General features: G+C 40.4%; 1 protein-coding gene across 6 annotated transcripts in view; it reads left to right on the plus strand.

Moving 5' to 3' along the window:
• Positions 1-71: 71 nt before the first annotated feature.
• Positions 72-21,408, plus strand: part of PEX2 (peroxisomal biogenesis factor 2) — a 62,255-nt gene continuing 40,918 nt past the window's right edge. The window contains exons 1-3 of one of the 6 annotated variants that reach the window (XM_027127878.1): positions 103-203; positions 10,822-10,979; positions 14,312-15,747. In XM_027127878.1, the coding sequence (XP_026983679.1) occupies positions 14,582-15,499 (918 nt within the window). In that variant the 5' untranslated portion in view covers positions 103-203; positions 10,822-10,979; positions 14,312-14,581 and the 3' untranslated portion in view covers positions 15,500-15,747. Of the gene's footprint in view, positions 204-10,821; positions 10,980-12,534; positions 15,748-21,408 lie in introns of those variants that run through there. The other 5 variants (XR_003437317.1, XR_003437316.1, XM_027127879.1 and 2 more) reach the window with 5 other exon arrangements.

Consider the following 21,408-nt stretch of genomic DNA (forward strand, 5'->3'; position numbering starts at 1 on the left):
TCGCTGTTCCGCGGCGCGCTAAAGCGTGGTTCTCGTTGGTTTAGTTTCCCCTTTTTTTCAGGCACTTCCGGGTGCTGCGTCACTACGTAAACCCGCGAGTTCCGGAAGCTTGGAGAGCCCAGGTTCTGCTAGGAAAAGCCAAGCTTCCCAAAGAATGTTTCAGGAACAGTTACTTGGAGCGGGGCGTTTCGCAGACTCCTAAGGTCAGTGTCGCCCGAGAGAGCCGGAGTGCGGACCTGAGGTCTTGCTTACAGCTGGGAGGGCGTGGAGTTTCACGACCTTGTAATTGTCGCCTTTTACTTGTTTCCCTGTTGTATTGTCTTCCTGGAAGAGGCAGTCACAATCTGATTTGGGGACAGGCAGTGAGACAAACGTAAACTCCTAAAAATAGTCTTAGGATCGCACCATTAAAAAGAAAAAAAGAAACACAGCTAGACTTGAGCTCCTTTGCATTCTGCGAAGTGACTTTCTAGACACGCACTTGGAAATCTTTTCCCCGCACTTGGCGGTGGTGAGATTTAACTGTTACGAACGGCTTAAGAATTATTCAGGGTCAAAACTTTAATATCTGATGGTTCATGTAAAATGTTATGTTTGGTACCAAAAAAGTTGAGTATGCTTAAGTTTCCAACATTTCTGAAAGACTATGAACTCAAAAGCAGTTTTAATTTTCTTGGGGAGAAAAAGTTATTGAGAATTTTCTTAGAAAATTGCTTGCGATGAGCGTGTTATGTTTAACATTGATTTCTGGTAAGAGATAGAATGTAAAAATCATTGTTCTTCTGAGGCCTTTAATTAAAACTCATTGTTTGTTTACTTATTTCTTTAGGTCCCATTTTCCAAAAATACTACATTTAGTGAAAGGGCTGTTCACAGAATCAGACCAAGTTGTTGACCGTTCACAACACGTCTGTATTCTATGATGTCCCTGGAACACTATATACCTGGACAGTTTCAAGCAATTACAGGGAGGCTGAGGTTCCATCCACACCACAGTTTGTCGTCTAAATACCTTCCCATGATGAGTTACCTTTAGTTAAGCCTGAACAGAATAATCTTGGGATGGCTGACGCTTCCTTTTTCTTTTTCACTTTATCTTCTTCCTGATCTTGCCCATATTATCCATTACTTGTATCCAGAAAGATTAGAGTTGAATGGTTTTGGGCCATAAAGAGATTTGGAAGAAAAGAGAGAGTGGAATTAGGAATTATTTACAAGTTAAAAGGAGAACCCCTTATTTTTTTCCTTAGGAAAAAAAAAAAGGAAAGAAAATAGAAGTAACAGGACATAGTAGAGAACATGCTAGACTAAATCAAGAGAATTGAGTTCAACTCCTGACCAGGTCTACCTCTTAGCCTTATTCTCCTCATTTTTAGAAATTAGGAGTAGCACCTCAATCTGATTTTAAAACTGTTCCATAGGAGGACTTCTGTAGAAAGTCCTCCTGGAGCCATGCAGAGGAGAGATGAAACAAGCAGACCCTCAGCAGTATTTTACAAGAACAGCTATTTTTTCTGTTCTGCTTGAAAAACTGGGATCCCGTTAGGAAGATTAAATTCATATTTTAGACTAGATGATCTGTTTCCTTCTAGCATTAAAATTTTGTTTCTTTGGTTAATTTTTCATTTGTATTCAAGGTGCATTCCTTTGATTATTACAGTTTTTTAAACAATAAAGTGTATATGTTCACAGTTAATTCATTACCAAAAGCCACAAACGTGTCTATATTCAACCTTATTTAATAGATACAAATTTTAAGTTTCTTTCTTTTTGATCAGAGTCGTACTTCCTTTTCTCTTTTCCCCCTACTTTTTAAAATTTTAGCCATAAAATTTTTGCTTATATTTGAAGCTCATAGTAGTCTTTGCAATAGGGAAGGCAGATGTTTTCCATTTTCCATTTTTGGTAGCTGAACCATAAAGATGTTAGCAGTGTTACCTAACCTCACGTTACTAGTAAATTTCCAAGGCCTGGCCCCACGTTTTCCTCACAGCATCAAGTATATTTTAAGTTTCTTTGCCTCTTGCACTCCACCATGCTCCGGTTCCTCTAGCACAGGAAAAGGTATGCAGTATGCACAATCTTTATTTCTGGACGAAAGTTCTGCTCTGAATCACTGCCTCTTTTTTTTTTTTTTTCCCTCCCTTGATTATCTGGGTTGGACAACCTAGAAGCAAATTGGACTTTCCCTTTTTTCTCTTCACTGTGAAATGACAGCAGTTTCTAAACATTCCGTGTTCCTCCTCAGTTCCTTTGGAAGGTGGAAGAAACCTCAGGAGGAAAGCCCCAAACTGCCCGCACTTGCCCCGCATCTGTAATCCTGGCACTGCAAGTGCCATCGCTGTGATTTCTGGATGTGGACGTGGAAGCAGGGAAGAGGATGTCTAGCACCCTCTGTACTTCCCATTGTGGGCTGTTAACTTCCCAACCTTTTCCCACCTTGGAATCAAAATGCCCTTTTCTACATTGCTTTTTATCTTGTTTCATTTTATTTTCCAGAACTCTTCCTTCTTACCTGCCTGTCAATAAGGTGAGATAAAATTTCATCCCAGTTTTCTTTTCTTTCTTCTTATTATAAAAACATGAAAACCAAGAGCTCTGGAGTAATTCTGTTTGATTATGTATACCCATTCCTTTACAGTGTCAGGCAGGTGAGTTGGCATTGCCTCTACCTTGTGTATGGTGTATGTTCATAATAGTTAAATGAATGTTTGCACCTCCTTTTTTCACCCCCGTATTCCTTTGGTTCAGATTTGATATTGAGTCTCTTTGAATGGTTCTCTGACCACACGGAAAGACAGGGAAAGTAGATGAGGTGCATCCCAGGCAACTCGGGCAGCTTTACCAGATTCCTTGAATTTCTTCCTGTCTACGGTCCTGAGAGCTTGACTGGCAGGCTGGTGTTCAGAAAGGTCATGAGGGAAAAATTCTGTTTTGAGCTCTGTGGGATTGAATTTGATCCAGGCTTACCAAATACTCATACTACTAACTTCCTTTTGTGTGTTCCACCATTTCTCTAGTGTTTACCAGAGATTTACTAAGCACCAGCTTGACCTTAAACAGGTTGTCAGTCTTCTCTTAATTTTTTACTTCTTAAAATGGGCTTAATATTTACTGTGTTATGAGGATTAAATGAGGTAAAGAACTGTAAAGAAAATGTCTAGTGCCTCATACATAGTATGTATCCCATGGTACTTCCTCCTTTTCCATTGCTAATACCTCTGTTCCTTCATGGCTCTTCTCACATTCTCTCAAGTGCCATAAAATGTGCAATTAAACCTGTGTTCCAATAATCTTAAAGTCAGTTAGAATTCTCTTCTTAGGCAATTATATCCTCAGGTTTTTTTCCAGATTTATAGAGTACTTAAAGATCTATTTGCTCTGTAAGTTTCATGTAGTTGCTGTTTGTTCATCCTTGGATTGCAATTTTTGCTGTAGTTCATGCCTGCAATCTTCATCTCTTAGTACTTAGCCACTTAAAATAGCCCCATCTGCATGTCCTGCAGTGCCATACTGAAGTGTTTATGTTCATCTTTTAGGTCCATCATCACCTTGTCCATAGAGGATGATGGTACAGAGCATGGCCCCACCACTTCTGCCTGTGTGATTTTCATACAAGCCAGCTCATCTCGCTGTGCCTCAGTTTCCTTGATTTAAAACACAAATACTGAAAGAACCTCTTTCATAATATTGTAAGGATTAAATGATTTAATATTTAATTTTGCAAAGGACACTTAGCTGTGGTCGTTGCTTATTAGCACTTCATAACCAGAAAGTAAGTGGTACAGGTTTACTGCAGTTGTAAACTCACAGATTGGTTGGGTTTCTCTCCCATCAGGCTTCGCTACTTTTTTCCACGAGTATTGAGTCTGTCTCATGGGTACCACCGTTCTGATTTCTCCGCTTTCTCTAGCCTTTTCCAAACTCATGTTCGACATGAACCATTTCTGCAGTTGGAAATGACTGTTCTTTTATTTTTTTCTCTTCCTCTTCCAAGGTTTCCTAAAATCCTATAAGGATTCTAGAGAGGTAGACTTTTTACAGTGCTTTTTTTTTTTTTTTTTTTTAACTGCTAAAGAGCACAATGTGGTAAAATGACTTGCCCAGAGTCACACAGCCTGTTGGTAAACCTGGGCTAGAATACAGAACTAATCAGAAGCAGTTTAACTCCCCTCACCCACGTTCACTCAGACATCTGCTCTTTATTTCCACAATGTGCTTTCTTTCTCAAAGACTCAGAAGTATCAACTTTCTGAAAGAAAAGATGATGAGTGCCGTGCTGTCTTCCTAAAAATGTATTTGTGAAGTGAGGCCGAAGTAATGGGCAATTCTGTTCTCAGGTTTAAAAAAAAGTATTTTGTGTTACTTGTAGATACTTGAGTAAATAACCATAAGTGAAATAGGTAAGGTGCTCAATTGTGTACGACTAATTATAGTCTTGAAGACTGTAGTCTTTGAGTTGAATTCCCAACTGTCTCCAAATAAAAAGAGTATTTCCCCTCTTAATAGGGCAAGTTACTTATCATTGTTCGTCTTTTTGAGAAATGTATACTATTTGGAACTTTATCCTTCCAGATATATTTTAAAGACATTTTGTTGCGTACCCACTAGCACCCCCAAAAAGAAAAATTCTATTTGGAAATTGATGAGGATTGCATTTAAGTTAAGAGTAATTCAGAGATCTAGTGTCCATAAGGGAATTTTCAAATTCTGCATGTCTTGTCTGTATCCAAATGAGAACAATTGGGATTTGTATCATCAGATATCTGTAAACTATGGAGACTTAGTTCATATTTGATGAAAGAGAGGAACAAAAGAGCAGTGACAAGTCACTTAGCAAGCCTGTGGCAGAAGTGGGATTTGAACTTACAGTTGTTGATTTCTAGGCCTGTTCACAGTGCCAGAGGTCACTGTGTTCTAATGGGTCCCAGCCATAGCTTTTTCTCTTTTGCTCATGTTTGAAATGTGTTCTGGGAATCAGTGTCCTGTTAAATCTCTCTTTGATGCATGTCCCATTTATTAGTATTGATTTCAATACAATGGACAGTAAATCTATCTGACTACACAAAGGAAATAAAATAGTAGGGTATAGGTTCAAAGCTTAAGATCTCGGGTTATAGAACTTTTTTCATATAACCTCCTAATATGAAATGCTGATTAAATTTTTTTTTTTAAAACCTAAAAGGCAAAAATGGTCTCTTCCATTTTGATTACTAGAACCTTTAGGATAGTGTGGTAGCAACATTGTTATACTAAAAATTAGTTGATTATTGTGGATCTAGAAAAGGATAGTCTGGCAGGGAGCGGGGGTGCATATGGATGGGTTTGAAACCTTAGCGATTACGTGGGAATCACATGTTTCTGCTGACAAAGTTTACAGGACTGTAAATTTAAGTGTAAAATTTTTGTCGGCAGTATGCATTGACAAACATGCCTAATGGTAATACATCTAGTACTGAGCATCTCGGAACAGGTCAATAATAATGTGTATATTGATAGCAGTAATGTAGGAGATGTTACTTGGTATTATAGGTAAAAATCCATGTTATCCCCTTAATCATAATTACATTAATATTGACAGACCCTTGACAATACCCACATTATTATTGATAGATTTCTGTCAATAGCATATTTTTAAATAAAATATATTCATTCATAATTTGTACTATACTCAATAAAAGCTCTGGAATACATCCTGAAAAATGCTGCTTCCCTCTTTAGTGAGATACAGTCATTTGTTTTGGTTTTGGAATGCAATATAGATGACAGAGTTTTATTTGGGGAATGAAAAGCTTAAAAAGAAAGCCTGAGTTATTTAAGGGATAAGGTTATATATCGCTGCTCTTAGTAAACGAATTTTCAGTTGTTTTTTTCTCTGTGAAAGAAAAGCAGTGTGACCTGTCTAGTGATAAAATACCAGCAGGAGACCTTTTTAATAGTTTTTAGTGCTAGATCATTTTGTCTTAAACATATTTATGTGACAAGTTAATGACACTAACCCTCATAGGTGCTATACTTTTTATCTGGTCTTGATTTTTGCCTTAAGCCTCTTTTTCACATATCCTTAACATAGCATCCTTCACTAAACACTAATTTATTTAGTGCCAATTATGCTTCTAATTAATTATTGTATAAGTCTCTTTGCATGGCCGTACATGTTTCCCCCTGGGTTAACTTTTTAGAATCTTAACTTAGTATAGTTTGGGAAATGGGGAGTGGGGAGGAAGAGGTTGATCGGATTGTGTATTAAAAGAATGAGATTTCACGGCAGAGTAGGAAAAAGCATCACCTGATTTTGGCCTTCTGGAAAAATCAATTTGAATTAAATCTGATGGTATTTGTTTCAATTCAAAACAATCCCAACTTTTTTGAAAAAAGATTAGCTTGTATTTTTTTTAACTATTCAAGTTTGAGCCTACTTTTGTGAAATTAGATGCTAACCTACAAGAACCAATAATATGGGATTTTTAATACTTAAACTCTTGAAGGTAGAAGTAGACTGACCAATAGTTGGGTGTGGTTAGCGATCAATGTAACAGTCAGGAAAGCATTGGTTTACCAGAAGAGTTGGGGATTTTTGATTCAAAAATGTGAGGACACTGTAATCTTTTTTATTTTCATAGTTGTCAGTGAAGCAAGTTAAATTACTATGACTTGTTCAGAAAGTTATTAATAAGCACCTTAGTTAAGGCCCTTGAAAGGTTGCAGAAGTCCTGTAACTGGGGCTTCCTTGGTGGCGCAGTGGTTGAGAGTCCGCCTGCCGATGCAGGGAATACGGGTTTGTGCCCCGGTCCGGGAAGATCCCACATGCCGTGGAGTGGCTGGGCCCATGAGCCATGGCCGCTGGGCCGCTGAGCCTGCGCTCCGCAACGGGAGGGGCCACAACAGTGAGAGGCCTGTGTACCGCACAAAAAGGAAAAAAAAAAAAAAAAAAAAAAAGAAGTCCTGTAACTGGTCTTCCAGAATTGCAGTTTTCCTTTTCTTCAACTTCTTGAACTCCACCATCAGATTAATCTTTTAAAATTTATATCCTGTTATGTCTCTTCTCTTCAGTGATTACTCATGGCTACAAAATCAATGCAATTTCCTTAAAACAGGGTCTTTTTGCAGGGTGTTGACTCTTCAGCCAGTCTCTCCTGCCAAGCCCTTAAGCTCTGGTCACAGCAGGCGACTTTTTTCTTTATTTCCTAACAAGTGCAAAGACATTGATGGGAATTAAATAACGAAGGAGGCAGCTCCTGTTGGAACCCATCCCTGTGTTTCCCAGATAGACCATGGCCAGTGTCAGTGCTTGCATATTTCTGGATGTTGCACAACATTATATGCAATTTTTCTCTTTTCTGCCCCGGGGAGTTTTGTGACCCTTTATAGTGTTTTCCTATTTTGAGATCCATTCTTTGCTTCAGAGATCAATGGCTAGTCTTGATTACCATAGCATCCTATTTCTTTAGAAATGCTTGACTAAAAAGAAGTTAACTGAGACTTAACTATTTGGACCGAATCTCTGGTACCTAGGAAAATGCCCAGCATTTTGTCGGCACTCCATAAATATTGGTTAAATTGAGTAGCCATTTGTCAGAGAATTCGAATTCACTGAAACACCAACTTCTTACATTAGACTGAGAATAACTTTATGTGATTTTAAGGCACTTGTGGCATTTTTCTGTGCTCTATACCCATTATGGGCAAATATTATTGTATGACAGTGGAAGGAAGAAGTTCTATAATCAGATGAATGGAACTTCTAGTTATTTCGATTTCATCAGTTTCTTCTGCTCTTGAGCACTGCCCTTCTCTAAAGCCAGTATTCTAGAATAACTGACCTGCCAGAAGGCAGCGGGGGGCAGGGGGGGAGGAACTGAATGGGGTGTGTTGGTGAGGAACCAAGGTTGGACGCCCGTCTTGGACTGCCTGTATCAGGCCCTGTTCAGCGAAGCACCGTAGAGTCAGGTGCTATCGGTGTGCATTCTGGAGGTTTCTCTGCTTCCGGATCAACAGGCACAGCCACGTGGATGCAGGTAAAACAGCCCAGAGAGCAGGTCATGCTGGCACCCACCCCCATTCTCTCGGGATTCCCACCCCAACATCTCCTCTCAGATAAGATGCAAGTGAAGGGTGTGATGAGTTCCACTGGACCATGTCTCTCCCCTTCCCGTACGGCCCCCACACATGCCCACATCAAGGTGCCATCACGTTCACTGTGTAGCTGCCCCAATTATGTTTTAATGGTGTAGTCAGTACTTCCTGGGGAAAAAAACATTCTTTTACCACAGGTCGACTGAGGTATTAGATGAGTAATAATGAAGATTTCAGTCTTTTCAGATGAGATTTGGTAAAATCCACCGAGTCTTTTTCTTCTTATGCTCATCCCTAACCAAAGTAGCAATAGTACAATAACAATACTGCTTTCCCGTTTCCAAACCACTTTCATAACATTATCTGCTTTAATCTCACCAGCATTGTCAGGTAGTGGTTCATTTCCAACTTCTAGAAGAATCTGATGCTAATGACTTTTTTAAGATTACATAGCAACTAAATGACCAAGCTGGAACTTGAGTCCAAGTCCATCTGATTTTAAATCTGGTCTTTCTACCCTGTCACAGTTGCCAGACAAGAATATAGAGCAATAGGAAGGCTATTCTACTTTAACAAACTATGGTGCATAATGGACAGTGTCTGATCTATGTTTACAATTAAAAGAAGTCACAAAAATGACTAAAATGTTGGAAACTAAAATCTAAAACAAAAAAAACAGAGAAACAAATTATTTATCTGGAAGAGCAAAGGCCAAAGAGTAGTTAATAATAGTCTTCTGCTCTAGTAAAGAGTCTTCTGTAGGGAGGAGATCGAGCCCAGCTGTTCTTAATCTGCCCCGAGGCCAGGCCTGGGGCGAAGAAAAGGAAAGAAAAAAAAAATGTTAAACTGTAACAGAAGGGATAAGAAAGAATTTTTTTGATAATAAGGATTGTTAAATACTGGATTGGTTAGAGAGTGTGTTAAGTCTTCTTTTCTGGCAGCCATTAAAAATTCCTGTCTTTACTAAATGTCCGTCAGTATGATTCCTCCAGAAATGAGGGAGTTGAAATAGATGATTCCTCTGAGAAGCCACTCTCTCTGAGCAGTTTCTCCCTACATACAAGTAAGGGACCTGAGAAGAGATAGGTCCCCTCAACCTCCAGTTCATCTGCTCTCAGCAATGTTCAGTCAGTACAGATTCACTACCAAACTACTCATTCCACTGCATATGGGATCAGCAAATCTTTACTAAGCAACTACTGTGTGCCTGTCTTTGTGGTAAATTCTATAAGATTACTAAGAACTGATTGTGACTCTAATATCTGAAGATACATAAATTGGCACAACTGGTGCTCTAACACAAGCCATCCTTCTCATCTGACCCTCAACTGAGAAGAATAGCAATCCATCCAGTTTAAGTTGGGGGCAGGGAAGGGGTGAGGGGAGGGGACTTGTAGTGTTGGACTTGATATCGATGTCCAGTATGATCGGAGCTTTTTCAGGAGTACTTTTACAAATAAGAGAATTTCCCCTATCTTGCTGACCACAGAACACGAAACCTGGGGAAGACGCCGAGTTGTTGATACTGTTACAGTAGAAGAGTTGCATATACCGTATTCCCACCTATCCTGAAGGATTTATAGAATTTTGCATGAGGAAAACTGAGTTAGGTATCAAAGTCACTTTGTGGGTGGCAAGCACTTTGAGAAGCAAGTATGAGGCACTTTCCCTTAACTAGTTTATGGTCAAGTTAGGGAGAGAAGATGTATTCACACTACTGAAATCACAGTACAAAGAGTTGAGGGCTCAAGCATGTGACACGGACAATTGTTGTCAGAGTTAAAAATGCTGACAGTGGGAGTTGGAGGTAATTATGAAGGTTTCGTGGAAAATGTTGTAACTGGGTTGGAATGTGAAGGGCAGATGGTTGAGGGCGGTAGGAGGAGTTGCTGGGGAAGGTAAGTGTTTTAGGTACATGAGAAAAGGTACAAAGGCAGGACCGAAGGATAGTCTGCAATTAAAGGTTCTTTGGTGAATAACGGGTTATATGGTTACAGAGATGGAGACAGAATTGAGTTAGGTTAGGTCTAAGAAGTTTGTACTTTATCCCAGGGGCTATAATGAGGTAAAAAAGACATGATTTGGTAAATAAGAATAAGTAACTTTATAGAGTTTGGTTTGCTTATGAGGTTTTTCAAATAGTGTTTTAGTTTTTTCTTTTCTTAATTACATAAATGTTATGTTAATTAGAGAAGATTTGTAAACTGCAGAAGAAAGTGAGAAAAATAATCACTGATGATTTTTTACATAAATTTTGGGATTCTTTTCTGTTGAGATAGTTTTAAGATTTATGGAGTGTCTTTGAGAACCTTGCAATACCATCTACCTTCGCTAATGCCTGACTTGTCCATCACCTTGCCTGCTTCCCTTGTGCAGACCTTGGTGGGAGTCTTTAAAGTGAGAGCCAGGACAAGACTTTATCTTTGCATCCCAGGCATCTGGCAGGGCTAGGATGTATTGATGTTCATAGAAATTGTGGAATCTGTGAATGGTCTCAGTCTCACAAGGACTACTTAATAGCAGAAAGAGAAAGCCTGAATCAGTGAAGATTTGTAAGAACCTCTGTAGATCTAGGAATGAAAACCAAGCAGAAATGAGTGGGAAGACCAGCATGCAGCATTGAGCTGTATGGGTGATAGATATGACCACAAAATTATGAATTCAGCTTGGAAATGGACTAGCCCAGTAATTTGCAACATCACCTGGGAACTTGCTAGAAATGCAAATTCTTGGCTCCCACTCCAGGCCTACTGAATCAGAAAATCTGGAACTGAGGGACGCAATCTAACAAGGCCTCCGCATGATGAGGGCCGAGGTTTGAAGAGCGCTAGACTAGAAGCACAGAGAGAGACTACAGGAGTGTGATGCGAAGACCCCAGCAGAGAAAGATTGAAAGGCCAAAGGTTTGCGTTAGCAGTGAACGTAACCCATGAAATGCCACAGTAGCTGGAGTAGGAAACCATGAGAATAAGATGATGTTGTTACAAAGAAAGTCGAATGTGCTGTAAATGGACAAGATCTACCTATCTTTAGACCACTGCCTTCCTGATCGTAGCATTTAAATAGATCAAGTAAATTTAAAATAGATCGGTCCCATGAGAGGGGGCTCACACTCAAAATCTCCACCCAGATTTTCTCTGTCATATCCCCATAACTGCCTACTGAGCTTTTCCACTTAGCTGTCTCACAGGAGCCTCAGATCTCTAAAACTACACAGATTTATTATCTTTCCCTTCAAATCTATATCTCTGCATGTGTTTCCTATTTCAGAGAATTGGACTACCATCCACTTCATTACTCAAGTCAGTTATTCTTGGCTTACTTCTCACTAAGTCGTGTCCATTCTTCCACCTCCAAGCTTTCAAAGGTACCTGCTTTTCTCCATCCCCATTGATACCTTTCTAATTTAGACCATCATTAGTTTCTCACTAAATCATGTTAACAGTCATCTTAATTGGTCTCTCTGCCTCCAGTCTTTCAGCCTCTGATCCATTCTCCATGTGGCCAGAACAAGCTGTCTAAAATGCAATGATTAGTTCTTTGCTTACAGCCATTCAGTGGCTCCCTCATTACCTTCTTGATAAAATGCAGCCTTCTCAACCCGGCTTTTAGAGCCTTTAGCTTCCGTCTTTTGCTTTCCTTTCCAGCCTGATCTTTTGTCCTGACCCCTCCTGTCCTTGGCATCTAGCGTTCCCTCTGTTGGAATGGTTTTCTTACCTTCTTGTATCTGCCTGACACTGCTGATCCTTCAGGTAGCTGCAGAGATCTTGCCTCCCCCCAAAGCCTTCTTGGGCCTTCTGAGGTCTAGCTGCAAGCAAAATGTTCTGAAGTTCCCCTTGCACATCACCTATCACACCTTATTGTAATTGCCTGAGTGTTATTTTGTGCAGCACACTCTTCCTTTCCCCCTCCTCCCACTCACTAGATTATAATCTCTGCAAGGGTTGAGACTGTCTGTTCTCCCATTTTATCACTGGCTTTGACACATTCATTGGGAAACAGCAGATGCACAAGAAACATGTTGAAAGAAGTAGTAATCAACAGTCTGGATATGGTAACTTGAAATAGTTTTAAAGGTTTTTGGATGGGAATTTGTATTTTCTACCCTTCACCCACCCTAGACTTTTGTGTTCACTACTCCACTCATCTAGTATTTGCAGGAGGCGGTCTGTGTATCAGGCACTGCGCTAGTTGCTAAGATTCAGCTGTGACAAGACTGAATCTTCGCAACAGGGCTTATCCTCTAGTGGAGGAAATAGTTCAAAAGTAGTTTACGGGGCTTCCCTGGTGGTGCAGTGGTTGAGAGTCCGCCTGCCGATGCAGGGGACACAGGTTCATGCCCCGGTCCGGGAAGATCCCACATGCCACGGAGCGGCTGGGCCCGTGAGCCAATGGCCACTGAGCCTGTGCATCCGGAGCCTGTGCTCCACAACGGGAGAGGCCACAACAGTGAGAGACCCACGTACAGGAAAAAAAAAAAAAAAAAGTAGTTTACGAACAGTAAATACATAAAGGCCAAGAAAGAGGAAGGACAGGGTGCTAAAGGAACAGCTAGAGAGGCAGGTAACTCATATTTGGAGGGTCAGAAAGAAGTGGTCCCTAAGCTAGTACTTAAAAACTTAGTCTCATGTGAGTTTTTCAGTTAAAGAATGGGAACAGACTGTTCCAGGTGATGGGAACAGACAGCAAATGTCCACTAGCGAACAAGAGAGGGGGCCACTTTGTGACTAGAGGTTGAAGCATTAGGAAGGAAAGCAGCCTGGGGGTAGGTTTAGGGAGGCTTGTGTTTTAGAAGGATTGCGGTGTGGGAAATGCACTGAAGGACGCAAAAGGTAAGATAGACCAATTAGATGTCATCCAGCGGGGAGCTGAGAGCAGCCAGAATGAGGAAAAGGCTGGGAGGGGATAGAGTCGTGAATGGATTAGAAAAACAGAGAAGAAAGGGCACTCTGTCCTAATCCCCTTCTTTCTTTCCTGTAGCTCCTGGCTAGTGTGAGGCAAGGATTGCACAGAACTTGCAGCCAAAATCCGCACTGTTGTAGCTTATAGGCTGCCAAGTCAAGTCTTGAGGGAGCTGCAGGAAGGGGGAAAAAGTTGAGATCACCCACCCTATTTATCAGTGAGAAGCATTCCTGTCATGGATCTGGTTTGAGAAGAAAACAGCACTAAACCACCTATTATTTAGTAGTTATTTTTGTTTGTTTTTGTATAATTTTGTAAAAAATTATAATAGAATTTGAAAGAACTTTAGAGGTCATTTTGTCTCCGGTCCTTAGTTTTGTAAGTGAAGAAACCAAAGCAGAGGCATGGTGAAATGACTTGACCAAGGTCACAATTGCTGCACAGTTGGTGAGAGTGAACTTCACGGGGATCCCTGCCTCCATCTGTAGCTCAGTGTTCCCTTAGTGCCTCGGGCCTTGCAAAGGCCTTTTGACGGCCCAGAGATCATGATCCAGCTCTGTGTGTTGAGGGCCTGTTTTAGAAACTAAATTTAAAGAGATTTCTTGTCATATATTGGATTTTCCAGTTCATTAATAAAATGTAAAATACCTAAAGTAAAATGTAGAATCTCTAAACTCCTTAACAACAGTAGCTGCTGGGTGGTTTAATCTCATTGATTTGCACAAAATAGGCATTTAATAAATGCATTTTGAATGAGTCAGTCATACCCAGCTAACCATTAATCAGCTTGTTTCTATTTCATTTTAAAAGATTTTTATCCCTATAGCACCTATTTGTTTCCTTAGTGTTTTTATGAAATGATCTCAGTGTCTATTTTTACATCATAGTTTCTTTTTCTTAGAAAACTGTATGTGCACCTTAATAATGACATTGCTGCATTCATGTTGCTTTGTGCTACTATTTATTTTCTATGAGTGTGTGCTAGAATAATAAATACTTACTGGTTAATTTTGTTTTCTCCTAACTTCCTTTACAAATGTAAAATGTTCTTGAGACACATTAAATGACTTGTTGAAAATATTCCTTCAGAGTCAGTAGAAGTGCTGGAAATTAAACTGAGGTCTTGACTTACCATCCATTGCAACGTTCCACATAGTTCATCATATTTATTAAGTTCATGTATTTAATAGGTCATGTTATTATTCAGCCTCATCGCTGTTAGCCTCAGGATTTTATCATCTCCCTTTAAAATATCTCACCCAGGAGGACTACCTAGGGGAAAGTTTGTGGAAAAAAGATGCAACGTGCTAAAACTTGTTATTCCTTTGATTAGGAGGGCCAGAAAAAAGAATGGAAAGAAAAGATAGGAGAAGAAAGGAAAGAAGAGAGGAAGGAGAGAGAGAGAAGAAAGAGGAAGAAGTTCCAAGTAAGAAGTGACTGTTTACTGTGCTGCTTTGATGCTACTGAAAGCCCATCTCCTCTGTGTCCTGTGTCATTTGTGTGTCACAGTTTTCCAAGTGTAAGTCGAGAAGATAGTACAAGATTGCAACTGTTTGATGATGGTTTCTAATTGTACTTTTTCCTAGAGACCTTTAGAGAAGGCATGGCTTCCAGAGATGAGAATATGAAGCGGACAGACAGAGTGCTAAGAATAAGCCAGTTGGATGCACTTGAACTAAACAAGGCCCTGGAGCAACTCGTTTGGTCCCAGTTTACTCAGTGCTTTCATGGATTTAAGCCAGGGCTGTTAGCCCGCTTTGAACCAGAGGTGAAAGCATTCTTGTGGCTTTTCTTATGGAGATTCACCATCTACTCTAAAAATGCCACCGTGGGACAGTCAGTTTTGAATATTCAGTACAAGAACGATTTTTCCCCAAACCTGAGATACCAGCCACTGAGCAAAAATCAAAAGCTGTGGTATGCCGTCTGTACAATCGGTGGGAAGTGGTTAGAAGAACGATGCTACGATTTGTTTCGAAACCGTCACGTAGCATCCTTCAGGAAAGCCAAGCAGTGCATGAATCTCGTGGTTGGACTTTTGAAGCTGGGCAGGTTGATTAATTTCTTGATTTTCCTCCAAAGGGGCAAGTTCGCAACTTTGACCGAGCGTCTGCTGGGCATCCGTTCTGTGTTTTCTAGGCCCCAAAATGTCCGAGAAGTAGGCTTTGAGTATATGAATAGAGAACTCCTCTGGCACAGCTTTGCCGAGTTTCTGATTTTCCTCTTACCACTTGTCAGTATCCAGAAGTTGAAAGCCAAGCTCTCTTCATGGTGTATCCCTCTGACCAGAGCTCCAAGCAGTGACAGCACGCTGGCCACCAGCGGCAGACAGTGTTCTCTGTGTGGGGAGTGGCCCACCATGCCTCACACCATAGGCTGCGAGCATGTTTTCTGTTACTACTGTGTGAAGAGTAGCTTCTTATTTGATGCGTCCTTTGCTTGTCCTAAGTGCGGCACAGAGGTCCACAGCCTGCAACCACTGAAATCAGGAATCGAGATGACAGAAGTGAATGCCCTTTAGAAGCTAAAATTGTTTCCTCTGAGGAGAACTGTATTTTGTCTAAATCCTTAGCATGAATCATCCTAAGCATACTATTTAGGTATGTCTTATGAGGACATGTGCTTCTCAGCCATTGCCCTCTGTTCCTTTCCAGGCACGACTAAATTCTGCTCACACTGGAAACCACATGATTCTAAACATATGATATAAATGGTAACATATTTTTTTTTTAATCATTGCATTTAATTTTTAATGTCAAGAATAATGGATAGGGCTTCCCTGGTGGCACAGTGGTTGGGAGTCTGCCTGCCGATGCAGGGAACGCGGGTTCGTGCCCCGGTCTGGGAGGATCCCACGTGCCGTGGAGCGGCTGGGCCCGTGAGCTGTGGCCGCTGAGCCTGCGTGTCCGGAGCCTGTGCTCCACAACGGAAGAGGCCACAACAGTGAGAGGCCCGCGTACCGCAAAAAAAAAAAAGAATAATGGATAGTTTTTATCAAATGACCACTAAGAATGCTCCTTCATTCTACTACTTCCTGGAAAGAGGTTAGACTCTAAAAATAAAAGATTGTGGTGACTCTGAGATGAGTGGGCATTTATTTTCAGAAATGACACCATAACATCATAAAATGACAATAGTAAGACCTGTTGTTTTAAACTTTCAGATCTGATGTGTCAATTGTAATTTTAAGTTTTTCTCTGAAGCCAGCTTTTAAAGGATTCAGTCAGCTTCGTTCTCAGGCCAAATGACGGTCACCAGAAGCTCAAGACTTCCATTTTACCAGCTTTCTGATCCCACTGGCCTGAGAGCTTCTTGCCTAATAGTTCTGGCAAAGTCCAGGAGCTCACAGTTATTGGTCAGCCCGAGATTATGTGCACATTCCTAAACCAGGATGGAGAAGTACTGCTCCCGATCATTCAAATGTGGGTGACATACCCTCACGAACACCCCATGCACCTAAAGGAGGACAGGAAGCAGTTCACCACAGGTGTTCTCAGGAGAATGGTGGCCGCCAGAAAGGGGAAAGCAGTAGATCCCAACTAGAATCTCCCTTTGCCTTCTATATCCCGGAGTCTATTTTACCAGTGATCTACTTCGATAAGGACATTATAAGTAAATGGTCGTCTGAGACTGCAGATTTGAAAGGATGAAATAAAGTTAACAAGATTTTGTTCTACCAGCAATTTTGTTATGGTGTTACTTTGATAGCGAATTCTGAGTAGGTGCCCACATTGTCATAATTTTAACATGAAAACACAATACACCTACGCTAACTAACGGTTGTCAATATTATAGGGTTTTCTTCTCTACAGACCCTAATGGCACTTAGTACAATTTTTTTTTTCTTTTTTCATTTAACATCTGCCACCGCCACTAAGTGATACCCCCCCATGAGGTCAGAGACTGTGGCTGTTCTGCTCATCATTGGATAGCCAGAGGCTGCTTCTGGGTTCCAGTGTACCAAGAGACGTCTTGTTAGCCAGCGATCAAACCTAACATCACAGGTTGGGTTCTGCAGAAACAGATGTCGAAAAGGGTTAGAAGTATCAATACAAGATAGTGATTAGGGATCCACGCCTGTGAAAGGAAATGGTGAAGAAGCAGGAATAGCAGAGGAAACAACTGTAAGCCAGGCCTGCCAGCCTCGGCCAACCCTGAGGAGATCTCTGGAGCATTTTGTCTTTCAGGATGTCCTAGGCGGGGCCAGAGTAGTCAGGCCTTTGACCTCCACCTCTCAGACACTGGATGTGGCCGCTCAGGGGAGGGCATGACCTCAGGCCTGGCAGCTCTGCACCCAGGGCGGACCCTGAAGGAACTGAGAGCTGAGGCAGCCTGTGGACCTGACTTACCACAGTGAGGCCACAGGGCCATCCTCAAAGGAGGAGCCGGTGGCTACCCCAGTGGGTATCACAACCGCTCCCGTCTCTCTGTCTTTTTTCTTTATAGTTTCTCTTCTTTTGTTTTCCCTGCTTTTAAGGATATTTGGCACAGAGCACATTAAGGGCAGCTGGCATTCACCTTCTCATCAGTGGGTGTACACTTAGTGCTGCCTCAGGGAGCTTCACCTCCCCTCAGAGATGCAGGCCTGCTGGCCAAGCTGCTGTGACAGCCTCAGACTCTATCTAGTCCCTGCTGCCCTGTGGCTGCCAGGAGACTTACCTGAACCCTGGTGCTTCTGTTCCCACCCCCCAGCGGCCTCAGGGCCCAAAGTTCACGAGAACTGGGTCGCATTTAGCTACATTAACGTTCATCCCTGAGTGTCCCCCTTTGAGAAAATAAGAACTTCCACACTAACACTTTTCTTTTCTCTCCCGTGCAACTTGTTCTCAAGTCAGGTTTGCTACTTGTGTGTTTAGTGTATCCAAGTGGCTTCAGTGATCGTATCTCAAATACATCCCTCCAAGCGAACACAAGGCATGACCCACTCCCCTGTTCCCAGCTCCCCCACCTTCAGTACTTAGCGGCTATGGGGTATGGACAGGTTTATTTAACTTCTCTGAGTTTCAATTTGCTCACTAGGAAATGGGCATTCAGTAGTGTCAACCTGTTAGGACTGTAATGGGAATTAAATAACGTATCATTCTTTCAAAAATTATCTCTTGAGCCCCTACAGGCATTCTTCTTCTGTACTCAGAGATGTGTTCATGAATAAAACAAAACCCCTGGCTTTCATGGAGTTTACATTCTTGGAGGGGTGATAGACAATAAACACATGTTGTAAGATCATTTCAGATGTGAGAAGTACTCTGAAGGAAATAAAACAGGCTAAGGGAATGGAGAGTGACAAGGGACGCTGTATTGAATTACATGCTCCTGGAAAGCCTCTCTGAGGAGCTGAAATTTGGAGAGATCTGAATGAAAAGAGGGAGAGAGCCAAGCAGAGAAGGGGTGCCAGGATAAGAAAATGGCAAGTGCCCAAGGTCTCAGGTGAGCGACCATCACCTGTTCAAAGAACAGCAAGAAATCAGAGCGAGCAAGAGAGGTGGGAAATGAGGCAGTGAGATAAGGGGATCCGGAGCCGGCCCTTGCCGGCCAGGGTGAAAAGATACCCGAATTTATTCTAAGGATGAGGAAACCACCGGAAGGTTTTAAACAGAGAAATGACATCAAACTTACATTCTTTTAAAGGATCACAATGATAATGTGTGAAGAGTTACGAGAGCAAGAAAACCAGTTCAAAGGCTACAGCAAATAATCAGTAGATACAAGCCACGATTCTTATGATTTCTTTTAGGTTTGTGGTACATTACTGGCATCACTATCTGAAATGGCCAAGGCCAGCAAAGCCTTGAGAAATTCAAACCGATTTTCATAGATTTCATGCACCAAAGCTCTACCCATGGCGTAGTTCTTTGAGTTCCCATTAGGGGCTGCTTTATTTTGAATAGATTTCTAATGAACTTTCACCAACAGATGAAAAATAACAGACGAGAGATAGAGAACACTGGTAAAAAGCAAGCATGTTTACAGTAACAAGAAATAATAGAAAACCTGGTATCAATAGAAAAAAAGAATTTAAAAACCCTAATCTGGTAACATTTAAAGTAGGGACACACGGACTCTGAAGAATAACTGAATAGTAATTGTGGCTTAAAAAAATGACCTCGGATCATCAATAAAAGTACTTTACAATCTGTATCATTTGGTTAAGGAGGCAGTGACATTAACATTGCTGTATTTGAGGAAGCCTTCAAAATGTGTTGGCACTCAAAGGCAAAACCTTGATTCCTTTGGAAGCTGTTTTTCCTAACAGCGCTCAGTAAGTGAAGTGTTACTCTATTAAGAAAAGATGTTTTCAGCAACAGAACAATTCCAAACAGACTTTTTAGCCAAACCAATAGGCCATATTGTCTATAGGACTGATGTTCCAGGGTTCCCTGCAGCCAAAATTAGTGTGTAGTGTACATTTGTACTCATCACCACAAGTAATTTGGCAAGTATTTCTCGTATATGTTTTTTTTTTTTTTTCCTTCAAAGAGTATGTACATTATGTAACAAGACAGAATAGGCCTTTATGTTTCCAGGTCGTAATTTTCTCTCGATATTTAACTGGTCTTATTTTCTCTCGATGTTTTCAAGAAAAAGTGTATGGTTTTTAAAATGTCATTAAAAAAAAAAAGTAAATACAATTTTATACAAGGGTCTTCATGGAATCCTGTCTTGAGTTGTTATTCTGGCAATTAAAACAAGTCAAATGAGGTTAAACTAAGTCACTTCTGAGGCCAGGGAGTACAGTATTGAATGGGTAGTTCTCTTTCCTTCTCATTAGCAGTAAAGTAACTTCTTCTCATTAACAGGTTTGGTTCATGCTGAAATCCCAGAACCAATAAAACATAAATCTATGGAAGTAAAGCTGATTTTAAAATCAGATGGATGTGGACATGTGGACATATTTATATCCATTGACCTTAAGAATCTATTTCAAGGAAACGATAAGATTTTAGATATAGATTTACTGAAATGATGTTCAGTATAGCACTATTCATAATAAAGATGTGAAACAACACAAATGGTCAACAAAAGGGAAATAAATAAAATGGTAGAGCTATTTAATTAACACAATGTTTTAAATACCATGGAAAAAAATTTATGCAAAAATATACATACGTTTAATTACATGAGAACATGCTTACAATATAATATTAAAATGAAGAAAGAAGTAGGTTATTAAGTACAATATGATCTCAACTATGAGATAAACAGGCACATATACTTACAATAAATAATTCAATTTTGATTTTTTTCTTTATACTTTTTCTGTATTCCCCAGTTTTCTACAGTGAGCATGCAATACTTAATTACACCAAAACAAGTTACTTATTTCTTTAAAATCTCCTGGCCAGTTTTGTTTCAGTTCAATTCAAAGGTAAACATCTGTACAGCTAGTAAACTAGTCCTTTAACTATGTGAATTTAGGAGATACAAGATCCTAAAAACCTTAGAGTAGCTATTTTTGCATTACAATAAATAGTCTGCCCTTTTTATGGCCAATCACCCACAACTCTTAAAAGAGTCTGAATTATTTAATGCATTTATAAATTACATATTAAATCTCTAACTCCATATAGCATATACATTTTTTTCAAGCACTTAGAAATATGTAGGCAACAAAAAGGTAGAGTTCCCACTCCCTTTTCCAAAAGTATTTGTATGGTACTTACAAATGCATGCACAGTATTTGTAAATGAATGTAGTTTAGTTACTTTAAAATATCTAGAACTAGCACACCAGATCAAAACAATTGACATAAATACTTTATATTATCAATTCACCTAAGCCTGTAAGATGACCATATGTCCTCAACTAAGAGTCAAGACGCAGGTTCTGACCCAGGAGTTTGTATTCTTTCCAGATGTGGACACAGAAATGCTGACATTTCTGAGGTATTTTTATGGTTTGGTTGCCAATAAGACATAATGCAAGCTTGAACTTCAGCTGAGCCTTCATCTAGTCACAGTTCTGAATTAGTGGAGCCAGAGACTTTACTGTCCTGTGAGGTGTCAGGGACGGCTCCCTGGTAAACATATTCCCTAAGCACTCAGGAAATGCCATCCTCTCCTGGCAGCCTCTGTTCTCTCAAATTGCCAACAATTTTTAAGAGTGCCTTTTTAATCAGCAAAAATTATAAAACACCACGATTGTTTTCCACTCATGAAAAGTATGGTCATTTGCTTTAAAAATGCTTAGCTCCAGACCAAGTACAAAGGGCAAATAAATTCTTTGAGAGTAAGGACCCCCATCCAGTATTGTGTGCAATATTTCTTAGTGCCCCTTCTCAAAGCTACCAGAATATTCCTTAGTTTCAATTGGATGACTCTCTTTCTTAAATGGCAAAATAGACTGTGAGCTCAGTGAGGATAGAGACTGTATCTTGCTCATTGTTTTGTAACACTGCAGCCGAAAACAGTGACCGGCACAATACAAGTGCTC

The sequence above is a fragment of the Aethalodelphis obliquidens genome, unplaced genomic scaffold (assembly GCF_003676395.1).
Source record: "Aethalodelphis obliquidens isolate GAN/ISIS:26980383/991018 unplaced genomic scaffold, ASM367639v1 scaffold33, whole genome shotgun sequence".
Lineage (NCBI taxonomy): Eukaryota > Metazoa > Chordata > Mammalia > Artiodactyla > Delphinidae > Aethalodelphis > Aethalodelphis obliquidens.